Source organism: Moschus berezovskii, chromosome 1 (genome assembly GCF_049115385.1).
Source record: "Moschus berezovskii isolate FMDL1 chromosome 1, NW_MosBer_1.0, whole genome shotgun sequence".
Classification (NCBI taxonomy): Eukaryota; Metazoa; Chordata; class Mammalia; order Artiodactyla; family Moschidae; genus Moschus; species Moschus berezovskii.
The window spans coordinates 104817503-104832928 of record NC_142460.1 but is presented as its reverse complement, the minus strand read 5'-3'; the positions used below and the strand labels follow the sequence as shown (position 1 = coordinate 104832928).

At 57.0% G+C, this 15426-nt stretch overlaps 1 protein-coding gene and 1 long non-coding RNA gene across 4 annotated transcripts; one reads left to right on the top strand and one right to left on the bottom strand.

Moving 5' to 3' along the window:
• Positions 1 to 126: 126 nt before the first annotated feature.
• CLCN2 (chloride voltage-gated channel 2) lies at positions 127 to 14096 on the bottom strand. Of its 3 annotated transcripts, XM_055409052.2 has the most exons (24): positions 14016 to 14096; positions 11636 to 11792; positions 11350 to 11481; positions 10879 to 11007; positions 10654 to 10787; positions 10470 to 10547; positions 10301 to 10379; positions 10077 to 10202; positions 9890 to 9974; positions 9700 to 9801; positions 8812 to 8896; positions 8516 to 8671; positions 8060 to 8129; positions 7714 to 7824; positions 7273 to 7486; positions 6827 to 6960; positions 6413 to 6585; positions 6179 to 6293; positions 5930 to 6003; positions 5641 to 5700; positions 5457 to 5495; positions 5181 to 5285; positions 631 to 717; positions 127 to 496 (listed from the first exon to the last, which is right to left on the bottom strand). In XM_055409052.2, the coding sequence occupies exons 1-24, from the start codon at positions 14088 to 14090 to the stop codon at positions 302 to 304; spliced, it is 2715 nt and encodes a 904-aa protein (XP_055265027.2). In that variant the 5' UTR covers positions 14091 to 14096; the 3' UTR covers positions 127 to 301. The 3 variants fall into 3 exon arrangements, with proteins under 3 accessions (XP_055265027.2, XP_055265017.2, XP_088694690.1); XM_055409042.2 differs by having other exon boundaries at positions 5181 to 5495; positions 14016 to 14094; XM_088838564.1 differs by having other exon boundaries at positions 5181 to 5495; positions 7714 to 7818; positions 14016 to 14094.
• On the top strand, positions 8668 to 11637 carry LOC129545224 (uncharacterized). Its single transcript, XR_008683681.2, has 3 exons — positions 8668 to 9970; positions 10048 to 10567; positions 10885 to 11637. It is a non-coding gene; the product is annotated as an uncharacterized LOC129545224 (long non-coding RNA).
• Positions 14097 to 15426: the final 1330 nt, after the last annotated feature.

Here is a 15426-nt window from a genome sequence, read left to right as displayed (position 1 = left end):
CATTGGAGGTTCCAGTATAAACCCATCTTAGTTCTACCCCTTCCCTCTCAAAGGAGGAGCAGGGGTCAAGCGAACCCACCCCCTTCTGGCCAGGCCAGTGCTGACCTTCCTGCCCTGGGAACACTTTGCTGCAGGTGGGCACCGGCTCAGATTTCAGGTAGGATGAGCTGGGAGAAGCTAGCACCCCAGGTCTGGAGGCGAGGTTGGAGCTCCTGTGTTCCCATGGTGGGAAGAACAGGAGAGCCGCAGGATCTGGGCCGACAGCCACGGCCACTGCCATCCCAGGTCACACCTGAGGGGATCACTGGCACTTGTCGTCGCTGTCAGAAGGGCTGCCCTCCCGGGGGAGGCCGTGGCGGGAGCGAGGCCCCCAGAGTGCATGCACCTCGGTGGTCTCTGTGTCACTGCTACTGGTGGCACTGTCACGGAAGCTGGCGAGGGGCGGCCGGACTTTCACGCCCTGTGCTGTGACAGAGCCCTCGATAGCCTTCCGGAGCTGGGAGGGTAAGAGGATCAGACATGTGGACTCGGAGCTCCCTACTCAGACGCCTCCCTAGTGCTTCCCCAGGTGGGCTAGAGAGAAGCCGCCGAGCCTCTGGGAAGTGGCTCTGATGGCCATCATCATCTCACCTCCTTGAGAGTGACAATTCCAATGAGTCTGCCAATACTGGTGACATACGCATGGTCCACTCCCAGCAGTGAGAAGATGGTATGAGTCTGCAGGGTGGGGAGAAAACACATTGGACTTGATGCGTGAGGGGACAGCTGCACATTACAGGCCAGAGGGACCCAGAATGAGGTGGCGGTGGGCAGTAGAAGGGGTGTCCTGGATGGTGAGGGGAAGGGGACAGGACCACCAGAGGAAAAGCAACGATAATGAGGCCGTTTCTGTAACTGAGCCTCAGAAACTTGATAGTGGGAATGCTGATGCTGCTTACGTTGATGGGGGAGAGAACAGGGGAAGGCGTCTTTATTCCATGTTAGGAGGACAGAGAACAACTGTTGAAATCCGACGTCAGTGACTGGCCGGGCACTGGGCTAGGTTTTTCCTATATGGGCATTTAATTTCGGTAGTGTGCTGAGAAGTAAGTATGATACCCATTCTTCAGGTGAGGAGCATGAGGCTCAGAGCTGAAGTGACTTGCTCACGGTCATCAGTAAGAAGTAGCCTTGCAGCCCCAGGCAACTTCTAGTCACACCATGCAGGAGGAGCACAGCCCCTGTCGTCCTATGCAGCCGTCCAATTAGTTGTGGACCCAAGTTCCACACACACCCCACTCCCCCTAGGGGTACTGGCCCTGAATCCTCCACCTCTAACTCACCTCTGTGGCTGACATGCTTCCCGTGGGCCCTTGTGGGGCTGGCCCGCTTTGATACCCCTCTAATTTTGGCCTGCAGCAGTCTACATCTCGCATACAGCTTGCCTTTTCTGCTCGCCCAGCTAACATCCTGGCTCCTTCTGAGATGTAGTTTGCAGTCCAGGGGGACAACAGTCACACCCATCATCCCCATGTTTTTCTTGCTTTGGACCCTCCCCCCAGGCCTTCTGATGTAATCAACAAGGGTTCAGAAGTTGTCAGGCAGTTCCCCTCATGCTCTAAGTGGATTTTCTCAGGCCAGATGTCTTGAAAGACACTCTACTGACTCAGCAGTTCCTGGAATTTTTGGCCTATCATTTATCGCACTGCTCTGAGTGTACTTGTAAGCCTTTTGGCTTAATATTTGAATCAAAATGGGCAATAATAACCCAGATTCTAGAGTACCAGTTACTCAGAACTAACTGTAATCATCTTAACAATTTAAAAATGTTTTATTATACAGTTGCTAAATTCTTTAGGAAAGGACTTCCAGGACTTTCCTAACTTTCTCCATCTGAGGCACGACAGTAATCATAAAGGGAGCTAGTTTAGTTTTAGAATACGCTTTCCTGTGCTCCTTCCATGCCTTAACTGTCCTGTGGTTAGTTAGCGAGTTCCTCCTCCTATCTAACTTGAATCCTGTGTGCTACAAATTATCTTTAATTTCATCATCTGCCTTTGGAGGGAAACATTGTTATAAGATTTCCTGTTTCAGTAATCCTTTCGTCTTGCCTTCTTACGGTTTAATAATCCCTTTCATCTCCCAAGGATCCTATTAAATAGTTCCCCTTGATTTTCAGTTCTCCACAATTCTAACCAGAGTGAGCTTCTGGCAGACTATATGCTTTTTAGATTTGCAAGACACTTGTCCCACTCAGCCTTACTGGTTGACTTTCTGAACATCCTTGTTCTCCCAAACTCCCTTAGCATCCTCACCAGGATAGGGCTGCCACATTGGAATGAGTTCTGCTTTCTGCCTCCTTTCCCCCCGAAGTTGGCTCTGCCATCCTAATAGCCTTCCCAAACTTGAGTTAGACCCCAGACTCCCCAGAATGGCTCACAAGACCCTTCCCAAACCCGCCTCAGCCTGTCTTTCCAGCCTCAGATGCCATCAGGCACCCCAGTGTCAAGCCTCACGTGATCACTCATCATTTTCTGAGAACATCCATTTCTGCCACACTCAACCCTTCCCTCGTGACACAATCTTTAAAAATCTCCTGTTGGTTGCTTCTCAGTGTAGGTAGCAGCAGTGATTTCTAAGGGATATTGAATACTTACTATGTGCTGGGCACTGATACAAGTGCTTTACATGTTATTAACTTTAATCCTCAGAAAACCCTATGACGTAGGTACAATGATCCCGTTTTATAGATAAGGAAAGTGAAGCACAGAGAGGCTAGGAAAAGTGGCAGGGTTAAACAGCTGGCTGCCACATGGTGGGGTTCAGGTCCAGCCCGCTGGCCGCCTGCTGGCACTCTCGCTCCGTCCCTCTATCCACTGGGGCTCTGCAGGTGGCCCTGAATGAATGAGGTACTCCGCAGGTATGAGGTGTCCACTTGCACAGGTTCCTAACTAGTCTCCTGTGTATTCCTCTCCCTTTTGAATATTCTTTCCCTGCACTTCACTGGACTACTTACTGACTCCTCAGGCCTACAAAGACAGTTTGAATTCTCATTTTTATGTTCTTACTGCTTTCAGTTCTTTGTACTTTTGTTGGTTGGTTCCTCAAAGGCTTCTTTTCTTCCTCTGATTTTTAAGTTTGTAACAAACATCTAGTTGTTCCTTTTCATTTTATTTTTATTTTTTTTCATTTTAATTTAATTAGACACCAGGGAGCTCACTAGAAGGCCTGTACTTCTTAGGCTTGCTGCTGCTGCTAAGTCACTTCAGTCGTGTCCGACTCTGTATGACCCCATAGACGGAAGCCCACCAGGCTCCCCCGTCCCTGGGATTCTCCAGGCAAGAACACTGGAGCGGGCTGCCATTTCCTTTTCCAATTTGTGAAAGTGAAAAGTGAAAGTGAAGTTGCTCAGTCGTGTCCGACCCTTAGCGACCCCACGGACTGCAGCCTACCAGTCTCCTCCATCCATGGGATTTTCTAGGCAAGAGTACTGGAGTGGCTTGCCATTGCCTGCTCTGACTTCTTAGGCTTAGGAACAGTGCATTAACAGGGAGCGGGACAGTGTGGCTTTCTGAAAGAATCCTGGGACTAGGGCTGGGAAATCTGGCCCTTGGGCCTGACTGCTATACTGACTTGGGCAAGTGATCTCCTCACTGCCTCAGTTTCCCCATGTATAAATATGGTTAAATCCACAGGCTTTTGGATTCCAGGCCTAGTTCTGCTACTTACTAGGTGTGTGCCGCTGCTGCTGCTGCACATCAGTCGTGTCCGACTCTGTGCGACCCCACAGACGGCAGCCCACCAGTCTCTTCTGTCCCTGGGATTCTCCAGGCAAGAATACTGGAGTGGGTTGCCATTTCCTTCTCCACTAGGTGTGTGACCTTGAACAAACTGCTTAACTTGTCTGAATTTCAATGTCCTCATAAAAACTAGAATATCACAATACCCATCTTACAGGGTGGTTGTGAAGATGAAAATTAAACATGTGAAGAACTTAGCCCACTGCCTGGCACGTAGCCGGCACCAAAAAATGTCAGCATTTTCATTATCATCATGCGATGTTTGAGGATTAAGTAAGATGATGGAAAAGCTTTAGAGGTCTTAGGAAGAAAGGCTTTAAATAAAAGCCAGATATATTATTCACAGGCCTGTCTTCTTTTTTTCTTGCAGTTGCACGGCAATTTTGATCTGGGGTCTTTACCCAAAGGCTCATAAGTTCTTCTGTTACCTTTTGCTTTTTTTGTTGTTGTCCCCTGTTCTTCCTGCCCTCCTTGGCTGGCTGGTTGGCTAGGCTGGCTCTTGGGCAAAGCTGGTGTCTAAGCTAGCTGCACAAACTGCAGACCTTGGGAGTGTTCCTTCTCATCCCCCATGCCTCAGAGGCTTGCATGTTAAATCTGTCAACAATTTAGCTAAACTCTCCTGGTGTCTGCCTGAGCAGCCTGTTGGGTATACCTGTGCTCCCTGCCTTCCCTGAGAGGCCGGAAGATGCCCAGTGATGCTGGCCACTTCACCCTGGGGAGCCTGAGGCAGTCCTGCAAAGAGAACCCTTGCCCTCCACGAGCATCAGCCTCACCCGTCACCAACCTATCTGCACTCTGCTTTTCTGCAGGCTGTTTTGCCCTTCAGCTTAGCTCTCTTCCTGTGTCCCTGCCAGTTTTCCTTTGGCCTACATTAAGTCAGACTTTCTGGGGTCTGACATTCCACGCCCCCTGCTAGGCACTTCTCATCTTTGTTTATCTCTTCTCTGCAGTGTCCCCAGTCCTACTTGGATGTTTGTTCACTTGTTTATTAGATTCTCTTCTCCTGCCTGTTTCTCACCCTTTTTTTCCTTTGTGAGTGTATCAGCCTCCTCAGGCGCTGGCAGCCTCCTGCCTCACTCTGACCCTACAGGGTCAGAGGCCTTCTGGCTTCCACCCAGCTCCAGCCCTGTCTTTGTTGCTGTTTTGGTGCAGAGTTCCCGCGCGCCAGGCTGAGCACAGAAAATAATGATGCCTGGCTCTACTGTAGACAGGAAGGGGCTAAGGGGCCCTGGCTCTTGGCCTCCCATCATTTGAAGCGATGTTTGAAAAACATGTCAGCACAGAGCCCACTCTCTGCTGTCTCTTTTTCCCCTCGCTGGTTTGAGTCCAAGTTTGTAGGAGGACTTAGATCCCCACCCTGTGCTCCTGAGGGCCCAGGTAGCCCTGGGCCTCTGGCCCTACCTTGTGCAAAGAGGTCCGCTCCACCAGCTGGAAGGGTGCAGGGTCAATTTTGCAGTCACTAAAGTTGACAGGTTCATCTAGTTGCTGCTCTTCCCACTCCAGAATCTGAGGGGACAAGACTAGAAGGGTTAGGGAGGTGCCAACAGCTGCTCTCACCTCCCTGAAAGTCAGCCTGCCTCCTTTCCTACACCACAGTCCCTCCCACGGGGACAGCAGCCAAGATGATGACTGAACACACCAGGAAGAAACAGAGTCTAGAGTCCAGTCACACCTTACCTCCTCAGGGGTCATCTCGCCTTCCAGGTCTGAGTCGCTCTAGGAGAGAGGAAGGAAGGTTGACAGCTTGGGGGCTGGGAGAAAGGAGTGTCTCTCTCCAGCACTGGGAAGCTTGCCCCACCTACAGCCTGGCCCTCCCTGTCTCCTGCTCCGGAGGAGCCACAGGAGGAAAGGGAGAACTTACCGCCAAGGAAATTCGGACCCGCTTCAGCTTGCGCTTGTCACATTTCCCCGACTTCTCCAACTTTGTTAGAGTCAAACCAGAAAGAAGAGGAGTTGATGTTATAGGGAGGAGGGAGGTGAGGGAAAGTGGTGGGGCTGGGAGGAAGGGCACACCGCAGGGACTGCTGACATCCAGGAGGACAGAGGGGCAGGGAGGATGGAGGCAGGCACTGCAGGCTAACGGAGAGGTGGTCTCAGTGTCAGAGACAGATGGAGAGAAAGTGCCAGATGGAGAGGCTCCAACCACTCACCTCTGAGGCGGGCTCAGGGGGTGGACTGCCACAGAAGAGGCTTCTGAGGGCGATGCCAGCCTGCTCCATGTTCCCTGTGTTCCCAAACACAAGGCCCTGAGGGCAGTGCCATCTTTGCTGGAGAGGACCAGGAGAGGTGAGGAGGGCAGGGGAGAGGCATCCTGCTGCTATTCCTGATGCATCTGGGCAGGGACCTCGTGGGTCTCCGGGGCCGGTCTCTGGCTCCGTCCTGCTAGCCGGTGGGCTCACCTGTGGGGCTCTCCTTGACGTTCCCGGTGTTGCTGGGGCTCCTCTTGAGAGCGGGCTTCAGGGGCTTGTGAGTCTCGCCCCGGGCTGCAGGGAAGCCCTGGTCCTCTGTGTTCACCTGCACAGGCGGGAAGGGGTTGGGGAGCCTGTGGTCCCTGTGTCGCCACCCTCTCATACAGCCTACACGACGGCATTTACAAAGTCTGGGTGGCCCTGCCCTGACGCCCTCCCCCTCACCTGGAAGCGGACGGAGGTCTCAGGGCTGGGGGTACTCTCCTGATCAGAGGGTGAAGAGGTCTGGGCAGCTCGACGCTCTTGCATGTACCGCCGCCGGCGGGCTGGGCTCAGCTGTGCCCCCAGCAATGCCACCACTTGCGAGCGCTCAATGGACCCCAGGAGGATCATGGACTCTGGAGAGAACAGGTGGGAGGACTCAGGAGCCGCGGAGAGGCCCTCCTACCCACTGGCCTTCTCTTGCACCCAGTGGGGGGCCTTGGATACAGGCCACATACCCAGGGGAAATCCTAGCCAGGTTTGCTGGCTTACTGCCTTTGGAACCAAGGAGGCTGGTCCTGAGCTCCCACCCCTCCCCCTTCCTGAGCAGCAATGCTGGGAGATGACCCTCATTCCTGGTCCCCCCTCCTGGCTCACCAGGGGACTCTACTAGGGCCAGCATGCGGCCCTTGGTCCTGTGCAGTGCCAGCCGCAGGTCCCGGAAGGTGCAGCTGAGTGCCACGTGGGGAACGTCCCGCACCATGATGTCCTCCACTCGCACCCGGTACTGCCTGAGGGCCGAGAGAGGCACTCTCTTTGTGGTCAGTATGGGGAGGGCAGCCAGGAGTACTACCATCCCAGGGCTACAGGGAAGGTCCCAGAGCTTATGGGGACAAGGGTGAAGGACCCAGGAGCACCCCCTGTCCTCGTTCTGATCAGGTGGGTCAGCCATAGTTCCCCATGGAGTGGACCAGGGCATTTTTGGTCAGGAGGCAGCAGGGTGGCTGGTCTCCCAGCCTCACTTGCTGGGGGTGTGTGTGACGGAGTACTAGGATGCCTTCTGCCCCTCACCCGCACCCCCCTTGTCACCCAGCCCTCCGTACTGGTGGCGGCCCCAGCCCAGCTCAGGCAGGTAGGGCAGCTTCTTGATTCGGATGATGCTGTCATAGAGTGAGGGCTGTAGACTCTGGGCAACAGCATTGGCCAGAATGACGGCGATCATAACAGGCAAGATGTGGGCGATCTGGCCTGTAAGCTCGAACACGATCACTGCCGTGGACACGGTGTGCGTCACTGCTCCTGCCAGCGCAGCCGCCCCTGGGGACAGCCACCGTCAGTCTCCTCAGGGTGACCAGGCCCCAGATGACACCTCCCCACCCCTCAACTCTGGGCAGGACCCTCAGGGCTGCCCTGTGCAATGCTGGGGAGTCGGCCTTTGCGTCTGAGGGAAGCCTGGTTTCTGCCAGCAGGGGGCGCCAGAGCCTCAGGCCCTATGGCCCAGCCATAGGGGTTTATCAAGATGGAGAGAGACCTAGAGTACTCACCCACCACTGCATAGCCTCCAGGCACAATCCTGTAGGTGCTGCTGTCTGTGTGAATCCCGTCAGGGAACCAAGCAGCCATGCTTTCGCCCACCAGACGCCCAAACGCTGCTCCTTCAGGGAGGGGGGTGGGAAGAGAAGCAGGTAGTGGAGGGGGAGGGCAGGGATACTAGGAAGAGAGAGGGTCAGAGGGTGGGGGAGGGGGCCGGGGGGTCATTCAGGGCAGGGGACTACCCTGCGGGGGTGGGGGTTGGGGCTGGGGCTGGACCAAAACCCGCTCCCAGGCAGAGAGGGGACGGCCAAGGGGTGGCCAGAGGGTGCAGGCTGGAACAGGCAGCTGAGGACTCACCAATGACAAACACCGGCATGAAGGCCCCACAGGGCACTGGGATGGTGGTAGCCAGTGCAGACATCCAGAACTGCAGGCAGGAGGTCGTTCAAACAGGTAGAGGCGCCACCTGGCCCCAGGCAGCCCCCAGCTCCACCCCAGAAGCCTACCTTGCTTATCAGTCAGGCACAAATGTCCCAGTTATCTCAGAATCCCCCAGAGGTGAGGAGAAGGAGGACTTTGGAACCAGTTGGCTTGGGCTCAGCTCCTCACTTTGCTATCTAGCTGTGTGACTTTGGGCCAGTTACTTTTAACCTCTTTGTGCCTTGACTTTCCACCTTTAACACAAGGGTACTACTAGTACCTTTCTCATAGCATTGTTGTGAGGCTTAAAGGGGTTAACATATGGAAAGTGCTTAGAGCAGTGCCTGACACATAGTAAGCCTGTGTTGGATATACATATGTAAGGAGCCCCACCTTCATGAGAATGAAGATGACCAGGGTGAGGAAGACATTGGCCCGTGGCGGGTTCCAGGCCTGTGAGGTTCCAGGTGGCTCTAGTTCCTCCATCAGTCCCTGGCGGACCCATGTCCGGTTGTCAAACAGGGTGACCAGTGTCTCTTTCTGTGAGAGCTGTAGGTGAATAGGGTGCCTCAGTCTGGGGGGACAGATAGGATGGAAAGGGAAGGGGCCCATAGGCAAGCAAGGGATATTGGCTTTCAAAGGGATACATCCCAAGGAAAGGTACATGTTCCTGTTCTGCCTGGGGTTACCTGTCCGGCCATGAACTGTCCAAAGCCAGGGGGGAAGGTCAGAGTAGAGATGAGTAGAGTCACCAGAGCCGGGAAGAGCAGGCGTCTAAGAGATGTAGGTTTCACAGCATCAAATACCAACCTCAGGCTGCTGATAGGCTTGGGTGCCTTCACATACCTTACAGCTAAGGTCACAGCAGAGCCTTGGCTCTTACATAAAAGCACACAGTTCTGAGAAAAGGCCCCCTTTGCTGCTCATGACACAATGGTCCTGAGGTGACGGCCATCCAGGCCATCTGATGTCTTTCTTTCAGCTCCTCACTACCTAAGTAGGTAGCAGCAGTGGAGAATCCATCCCCCAGCCCTCTGTGGGTACCCCTAAAGCTGTGACTCTTCCCCTTACCCTCCAGCTTCTGCCTCTGTCTCTCTGTGGTGACTTAAGAGTGAAGGTGTTGTTGGGGAAAGCTAGGGTTACTCATGAAGCTGACCGAAAGTGCCAAGGGAGCAGGTTGCCCTTTCCCTGAAGCATGTCAGTCCCAAGAAAAATCAGGTCTCAAGCCTCCCAGCTCCCAATCCTTGGGGTCGCAACTGCGAGGGCAGGAGGAAGAACTAAGACTCAAGCATTCTTCAGGGGGCACTGCTATCTGGGCCAACCCAACAGCCTACAGGAAGCCTTAGTCTTTGAACCAGAATGCCGTCTGCCACTGACTAAAAACTCAAAAGTGGTATTTTTCAGGTAATTTAAACAAAAGTCAAAATGTTCAGTCTGGAAAACACCATTGGACAATTTCCTCCAGGGACTGCCCATTTTTGACTGGGCCACTATTTGCCATCTCACTTGCTGCCACGCCTCCCCTCCCCCCCACCAAGGGAATGACCCTCATACAACCCAAAGAAGAATCAACTCACTTCTTCATGAGGAAACGGTTGATGGTCTTCTGCTTCCGCATCACCTGGACAATCTTCCGGTTCAGGTAGACAAAGAGTGCTCCCCCAAAGCCACTGGCAATACTGGAGAGGGGAGAAGTGCCTGCATAAAAGGAGGTTTTCCTTCTCTCACCTCCTCCTCTCCCACACCTCAGCTCCCTCAGCTCCTCACCCAATAACAGCAAAGGCTGGCAGCTCCTGGAGGTCGAAGGGGAAGTCAAGCCGGAACCGGGTTTTGAACAGAGCCGTGATGGTCTCTGAAGGGAAGTAGAGCAGCAGAGGGAGGCGGGTGCAGCCTTGCAGGGCCCCGCCTCATCTGAACCATTTCAGGGCTCGCCTCCTGAACCACGTTCCCCCACCTTCATCACGGTTCCAGACAGCCAAGACCCGGAAGATGAAGGCACTGAAGGTGGCAGCAAAGAAGCCCCGCCAGTAGTTGCGCACCGCAAAGAAGGTGGAGGTGACCTCAATGCTGAATAGCACACCTGCGGGGGTGGGGGCAGGGAGAGCGCCCCTTGAGGCCTGGGCCTGGCCCACGGCCTCTGACCCAAGGGCCGGGCTGGGGCTCACCCTCTCTGCCCACCTCCAATGGGAGCCGCAAAGCAGCAGCCCACCCCCACGGCACAGGCGGCAGCCAGCATCTCTGTGTTCCGGGATTCATTCTGGCGAAGAGTGGTGGGAAGGGGAGTTGGCATTAGCGTGGGCTCAGCAGCCCACCCCACCCCTATACCTTCCCCCAACATCCCCCTTACCTCGTAGATGCCCCCAAACAGTGAGAGGAACTTGCTGAGAAGGGCGGCACACATGCTTGCGATATGCACAAAAGGGCCCTGGGAGGTAGAAGCAGGTGGTGAGTGGGGCTGGGGCACACCCTGATGTTGGCCTGGCTTCATCCTCCCCTGGGAGGGACTCCTTCATTCCCCAATCTGCACTGACCTCTTTGCCAAGGGGCATCCCACTGCCGAGGGCACAAGTCAGCCCGATGACCTTAGCTACGAAGGTCTTGAGGGTGAGGTATTCCTTCAGCACCACTCCCCGCAAGATGGTCTTCATCTCGGGGATGCCGGACCCTGGGGCGGGGGGTGCACAATCCCAGGAGAGTCACCGGATGTGCCTGTTTCAGGAGGCCCAATTCCACCCTCCTTTTCTCTCCTATTGTACCAACAGCCTGAGGAGCCAGGATCTGTGTGAATCCGGCAGAGAAAGTGATGAGGACGACAGGGTAGGTGACCCAGGCCAGATACTGGAGTAACAGGTTAGTGTTCAAGCCCCGGGACATCCACTGCTGAGCTGTGGAAAGAGGACACATCATTGGCGCTCCGGTGCGCACACCCAGTCCCCGCCTGGCGCTGGACACAGTGGTGTGACCAGCTGTCCCAGGGAGTACTGCACAGAGCCAGGGGAACAAGGGGTGGGGAGGGGGTTAGAGGGCATTCACTGAGACAAAGATCACTGTAGGGGACAGGGTCAGCTGGACAGGGTGGCAAGAAGTTGTGGCCTAAGGGAGTGGCAGTGATTACGCTTGAAGACAGGGCGGTCAGGCCGGCCAGGGGAAGTGGTCAGTGGACAAGTGCGGCATGAAGGAAGCAGGCTTGCTCTCCCCCGCCCTTCCCCACCAGCCCTAGTCCTCACCCTGCAGACAGGCAGCGATGGCATAGTCCATGGCCCAGCTGACCAGGGCCATGAGGAGCCCCAGCAGGACCAGGAAGATCCAGTCTTCACCAACCCTGGACACTAGGAACTTATGGCAGTGTACGGTACAGACTGGGAGCAGGCAAGGGAAGAAAGGGACGCTGGCACCAAAGCATACCTACCCCAGCCCACCCCCGCCCCGCCCCTCCCCTCCCGGGCAGCTCAAGCGGCCTCTGTCCCCTTAGGCACAGCTCAGCCAAATACCCTGCCCCAACCCAGGTCTCACTGCGGCATCTGGCGCAACGGCTCTGTCCATATTCCAGGAGCTCTGGGGGAGCCCGAGGGGAAGGTGGACCCCGCCAGGGTTCGGGCCCTCCCAGGCGGATCCGAGCAGCTTCCTCTTTGGCAAAGGCCCCAAGGTCCTGAGTATAACGTCCGTACATCTGAGCAATAGGGGAGATGGGGGTTAGACACGGGCAGAGTGGGGAGGCAGGGAGGACCCCTGGGGCTTCAACTCCCCTTCTCCCAGCCCCCCATATGTACCCCTTTTTAAACCCATGTTTCCCACTTTGGCTTGGGGTGTGGGAACAATGCACACTGTGGATTGTGGGGGCTGTTCTGGCTGGAGTGATGGGGACAGCCAAGGTACAGGGACACAGCTCTGGGGGTGGCAGAATAATCGGTCCTCTTCTCACAAGCCTGGGGAGGTGGGGAGCAAAAGAGGAGGAGTGGGAGGGAAAGCCCCAGAGAAGGAAAAGATGGAAAAACCTAAAGCAGTGCGCAAGTGGGAGGAGGGAAGGTCAGAGAATAGGGGATGGTCAAGGGCACATGGGTAACAATAAGGGCCTCATGGAACTGGGGGCAGCCGAGCTGGGCCTAGGAACAGGCGGGGCCCCAATCCTTATCACGTTCCTGCTGGGCCTCTGGCCTGTGACCGACTCAGCTGTACCCCTCCCAGCCACCCTAATCCCCTTGTCCCCGTTCTCCACTCCCACCCCGGCCTGTCAGCCCAGCTGGGAGTGGAAAGTCTCTCTGGGTGGGTAGAGAGTACTTGGTGACCTCGGCCCCACTCTGGAGCTGCCCTGAGACCCGTGGTGGGTTAGGGGACAGCAGAAGCTGATGGCTTGGCTGTGACTGTGGATGCTGGGGTGATGGGATGGGAGAGTGGCCGAGCAGTGGCTAGACCTGCCAAGCTGGGCGTGTGTTTGGGGGGTGGGGAGGAGTAGATTCCGGCTGCCACCCGCAGAGCTTCGGGACACAAAGGGCTCCTGTTGGGGCTTGGGGTGGGGGAGTGGAGGGAGGGAAAGATAGAGATACACAGAGAGAAAGAGAGAGTGATAGCAGGAAAGGGAGGAGAGGGAACCAGAGAGGAGAAAGGGTGGGGGGGGGAGTCTGGGGAAGGGGCACAGAAGAGAAAGGAGATCGAGGGGAAGAAGGGAGGAGGAGAAGAGAGAGTAGAGTATAAGAGGCAGACAGCATAGGAGGGGGAGGTGTCTGTGTGAGAGAAAGACAAAGGGATCGGAAGGACCAGGGGGAGAGGCTGGAGCAGGGAGTGCCCAGGAGAGAGCCTGACCCTGAGAACTCTGTTCCAGAGATGAGACAGAGACCAGCAGAAGAAGTGGCTGGTGCCCGGCTACCCTGACCAATGCCCCATTCTTGGCCCATGCAGACTGGCAGACACGTCCCAGGCTGTGCAAAGGCTTACCCTTCTCCCCTTGCTCCACCCCCACCCTGCCACCTCTCCCTGTCATCCTGTTTCATCCAGTCACTCTTTCTTACAACTGGGCACCTCCCTGCCTCAGATACAGCCCAGGCCCCCTCCTCCTGGAGAAGTTCCTTCCCTGCCTCCTTCCTGGGCAAATTCCAGCCCACACTGATAAAAAGGAGCTACAGGGCCCACTCCCTTCCCTAGAGTTTGGGTCCCCCACTGCAGTGACACAAGCAGAGGCAAAAGGTTTCTCAAACACTGAAGTTACAGTGGTGGCTGTGGGTCAGCTCAGATCCCCAGGACCCCTGCTTCTAATGATGTTGAGGGCTGGCCCTGGGGTGGGTAGGGGCTGGACACCCAGAGTCAGCCTGGACAAAGGTCCCAATTCCCACACTCATTCCTGCTTGACCCATCCTCCTGCAAAGCTCCTGTCTCCCAGGGTAGCAGGTAACCTTTCCCCCCCCCCAAAGAATCAACTGAAGGATTCCTACCCATGCTGGGTTGCCAGCTACTCCAGCGGTAAGGCTGGGTTTGGGTCTGATCATCTTTCTAGCACGTGCCATGCACAAAGTAGAGACAGAAGGAACGTCTTTGGATGGTGGAGATACAGTGGAGAGAGAGAATGTTCAAGGATGTGAGTAGTGCTGGGAAGGGGTAGTGGGGTGCTGAGCCCTGGCCCCAGGTGGTGGTGGGGAGAAGCAAGGAAAACGTTGCTGGGGGGTAGCAGAGAGAAGGACAACTAGGGCAAGCACCTGAAGTCCTTGTCCTGTGCAGGCCCCCAGTCTCAGCTAGAGACCTGCGTGCAGCTTTCCACCTTTTAGCCCTTCAGGCTCTCAGTTTCCCCAGGTCAGAGGGCGGGACGGGGTTAGGTTAGACCCCCGGACCTCGTCGCTTCCACAGGTAACTGGGAGCAGCGGTCCGGGAGCACATTCCTCAGGGCTCTGCTGGCTTCACTTACCAGGGTCTGCTCGTACTGCAGCGCCCGCGGCTCCATCCCTTCCCCCGCCGCCGCCCCCGCCGCCGCCGCCGCCATCTCCGCTCACAGCCCTCTGGCCTCCCGCCGCGGCTCGGGCTCTGGCCCGGCTCGATTCCCGGCCCGCGGAGCCCGCGCCCACAGCCGTCCCGTCCCCGCAGCCCGGGCGGCCGAGTGCAGAGTGCGGCGGGCCCCGGGCGGGCGCCGCTGGCACGGCCTCCCGCTCGCGTCCCCTCCTAGGCGGGCGGGCCGAGGGCGGTGCCCTCCGCGCTGCTCCGCCCGCCGGCCCCTCCGAGGGAGCGGGCCCTGCCCGGCCGGGGTCAGCGTAGGGGCCGCCTCCCGGGCTCGGGAGAGGCGGCAGGGGGCGCGGGCAACGCGCGAGCCCGCGACCCCACTCGCTGGAGGCGGGTGGCTGAGAGGGGCGTTCCGGGCCAGGGCGGGGGCGGGTCCGCTGGCACGTGGAGGGGCCGGACCGCGGCTGCGGCTCTGCGCGCCGGGTCGGGAGGGGCTGGACACGCCGGGGCTCGGTAGGCCCTGGGGCGGGGGGCTGCCGAGCCGTCTAAATCAGATTTCGGGCCCAATCCCTCAGGGGCGGCCCCCTCTCTTGCTTCTCCGGAGGGGCCAACGGCTGACTGGCCAGGCAAGGTCCCTGTGCTCTGCTGGGGGATGAAAAACAAAGCTGGTGGGGGGACTCGGAGGGGGTCGCTAGGCCCAGAAGCAGGGGTTGCTTGGAACTAGGACCCTCGGTCTCTCTCATCCCGTTCCTTTCTCCTTCCCTTCTTTGCGGGTGTCCCAGGAGCACCCCCAGGGAGGTGCACTTTGAGCCACCTGGCCTTCGGCTAGTGCGGGGGTGGGGGGGTTTGGGGTGGAGGTAGGGAGGGAACGGGAATGGGTGAGGCCAGAGAGAAGGGAGGTCTAGGTGCCTGGGAGGCGGGCGTGGTGGGGACAGAGGTCGCTTCTCCCTGGCAGGGCCCAAAGAGAAACCGGAGTAGGTGCTGACGTCTAGCAGCCATGGGGGAACACGGCCTGCTGGGGCTCTGCGTTCTCTATGAGGGTCCGGAGGACAGAGCAGAGGGGGTGAGCACTGGTGTAGGAGCAGCGTCAGGGAGGGTGTCAGGAGAGGCCAGTGCCCAGGAAACAGGCAGTGTGCAGGCGGAGGCAGCGCCGGGGTGAAGGGGCGCGCGGGAGGTCGCAGGGGGCTCCCGGGTAAGGGAGCAGTGCCCAGGAGGGGACCGGTGTGAGAGCCGGGACCCTAGACGAAGGGGCAGTGTAAAGAAAGAGGTGGCATCTGTAGGACAGGGTAGTGCCAGGATGAAGAAGCACGTAGGAGAGCTTGTCTAGGAGAGGACCGTGGTTGCGGAAAGGGAAGAACAGAGCTTAAGGGGCAGGGCTCGAG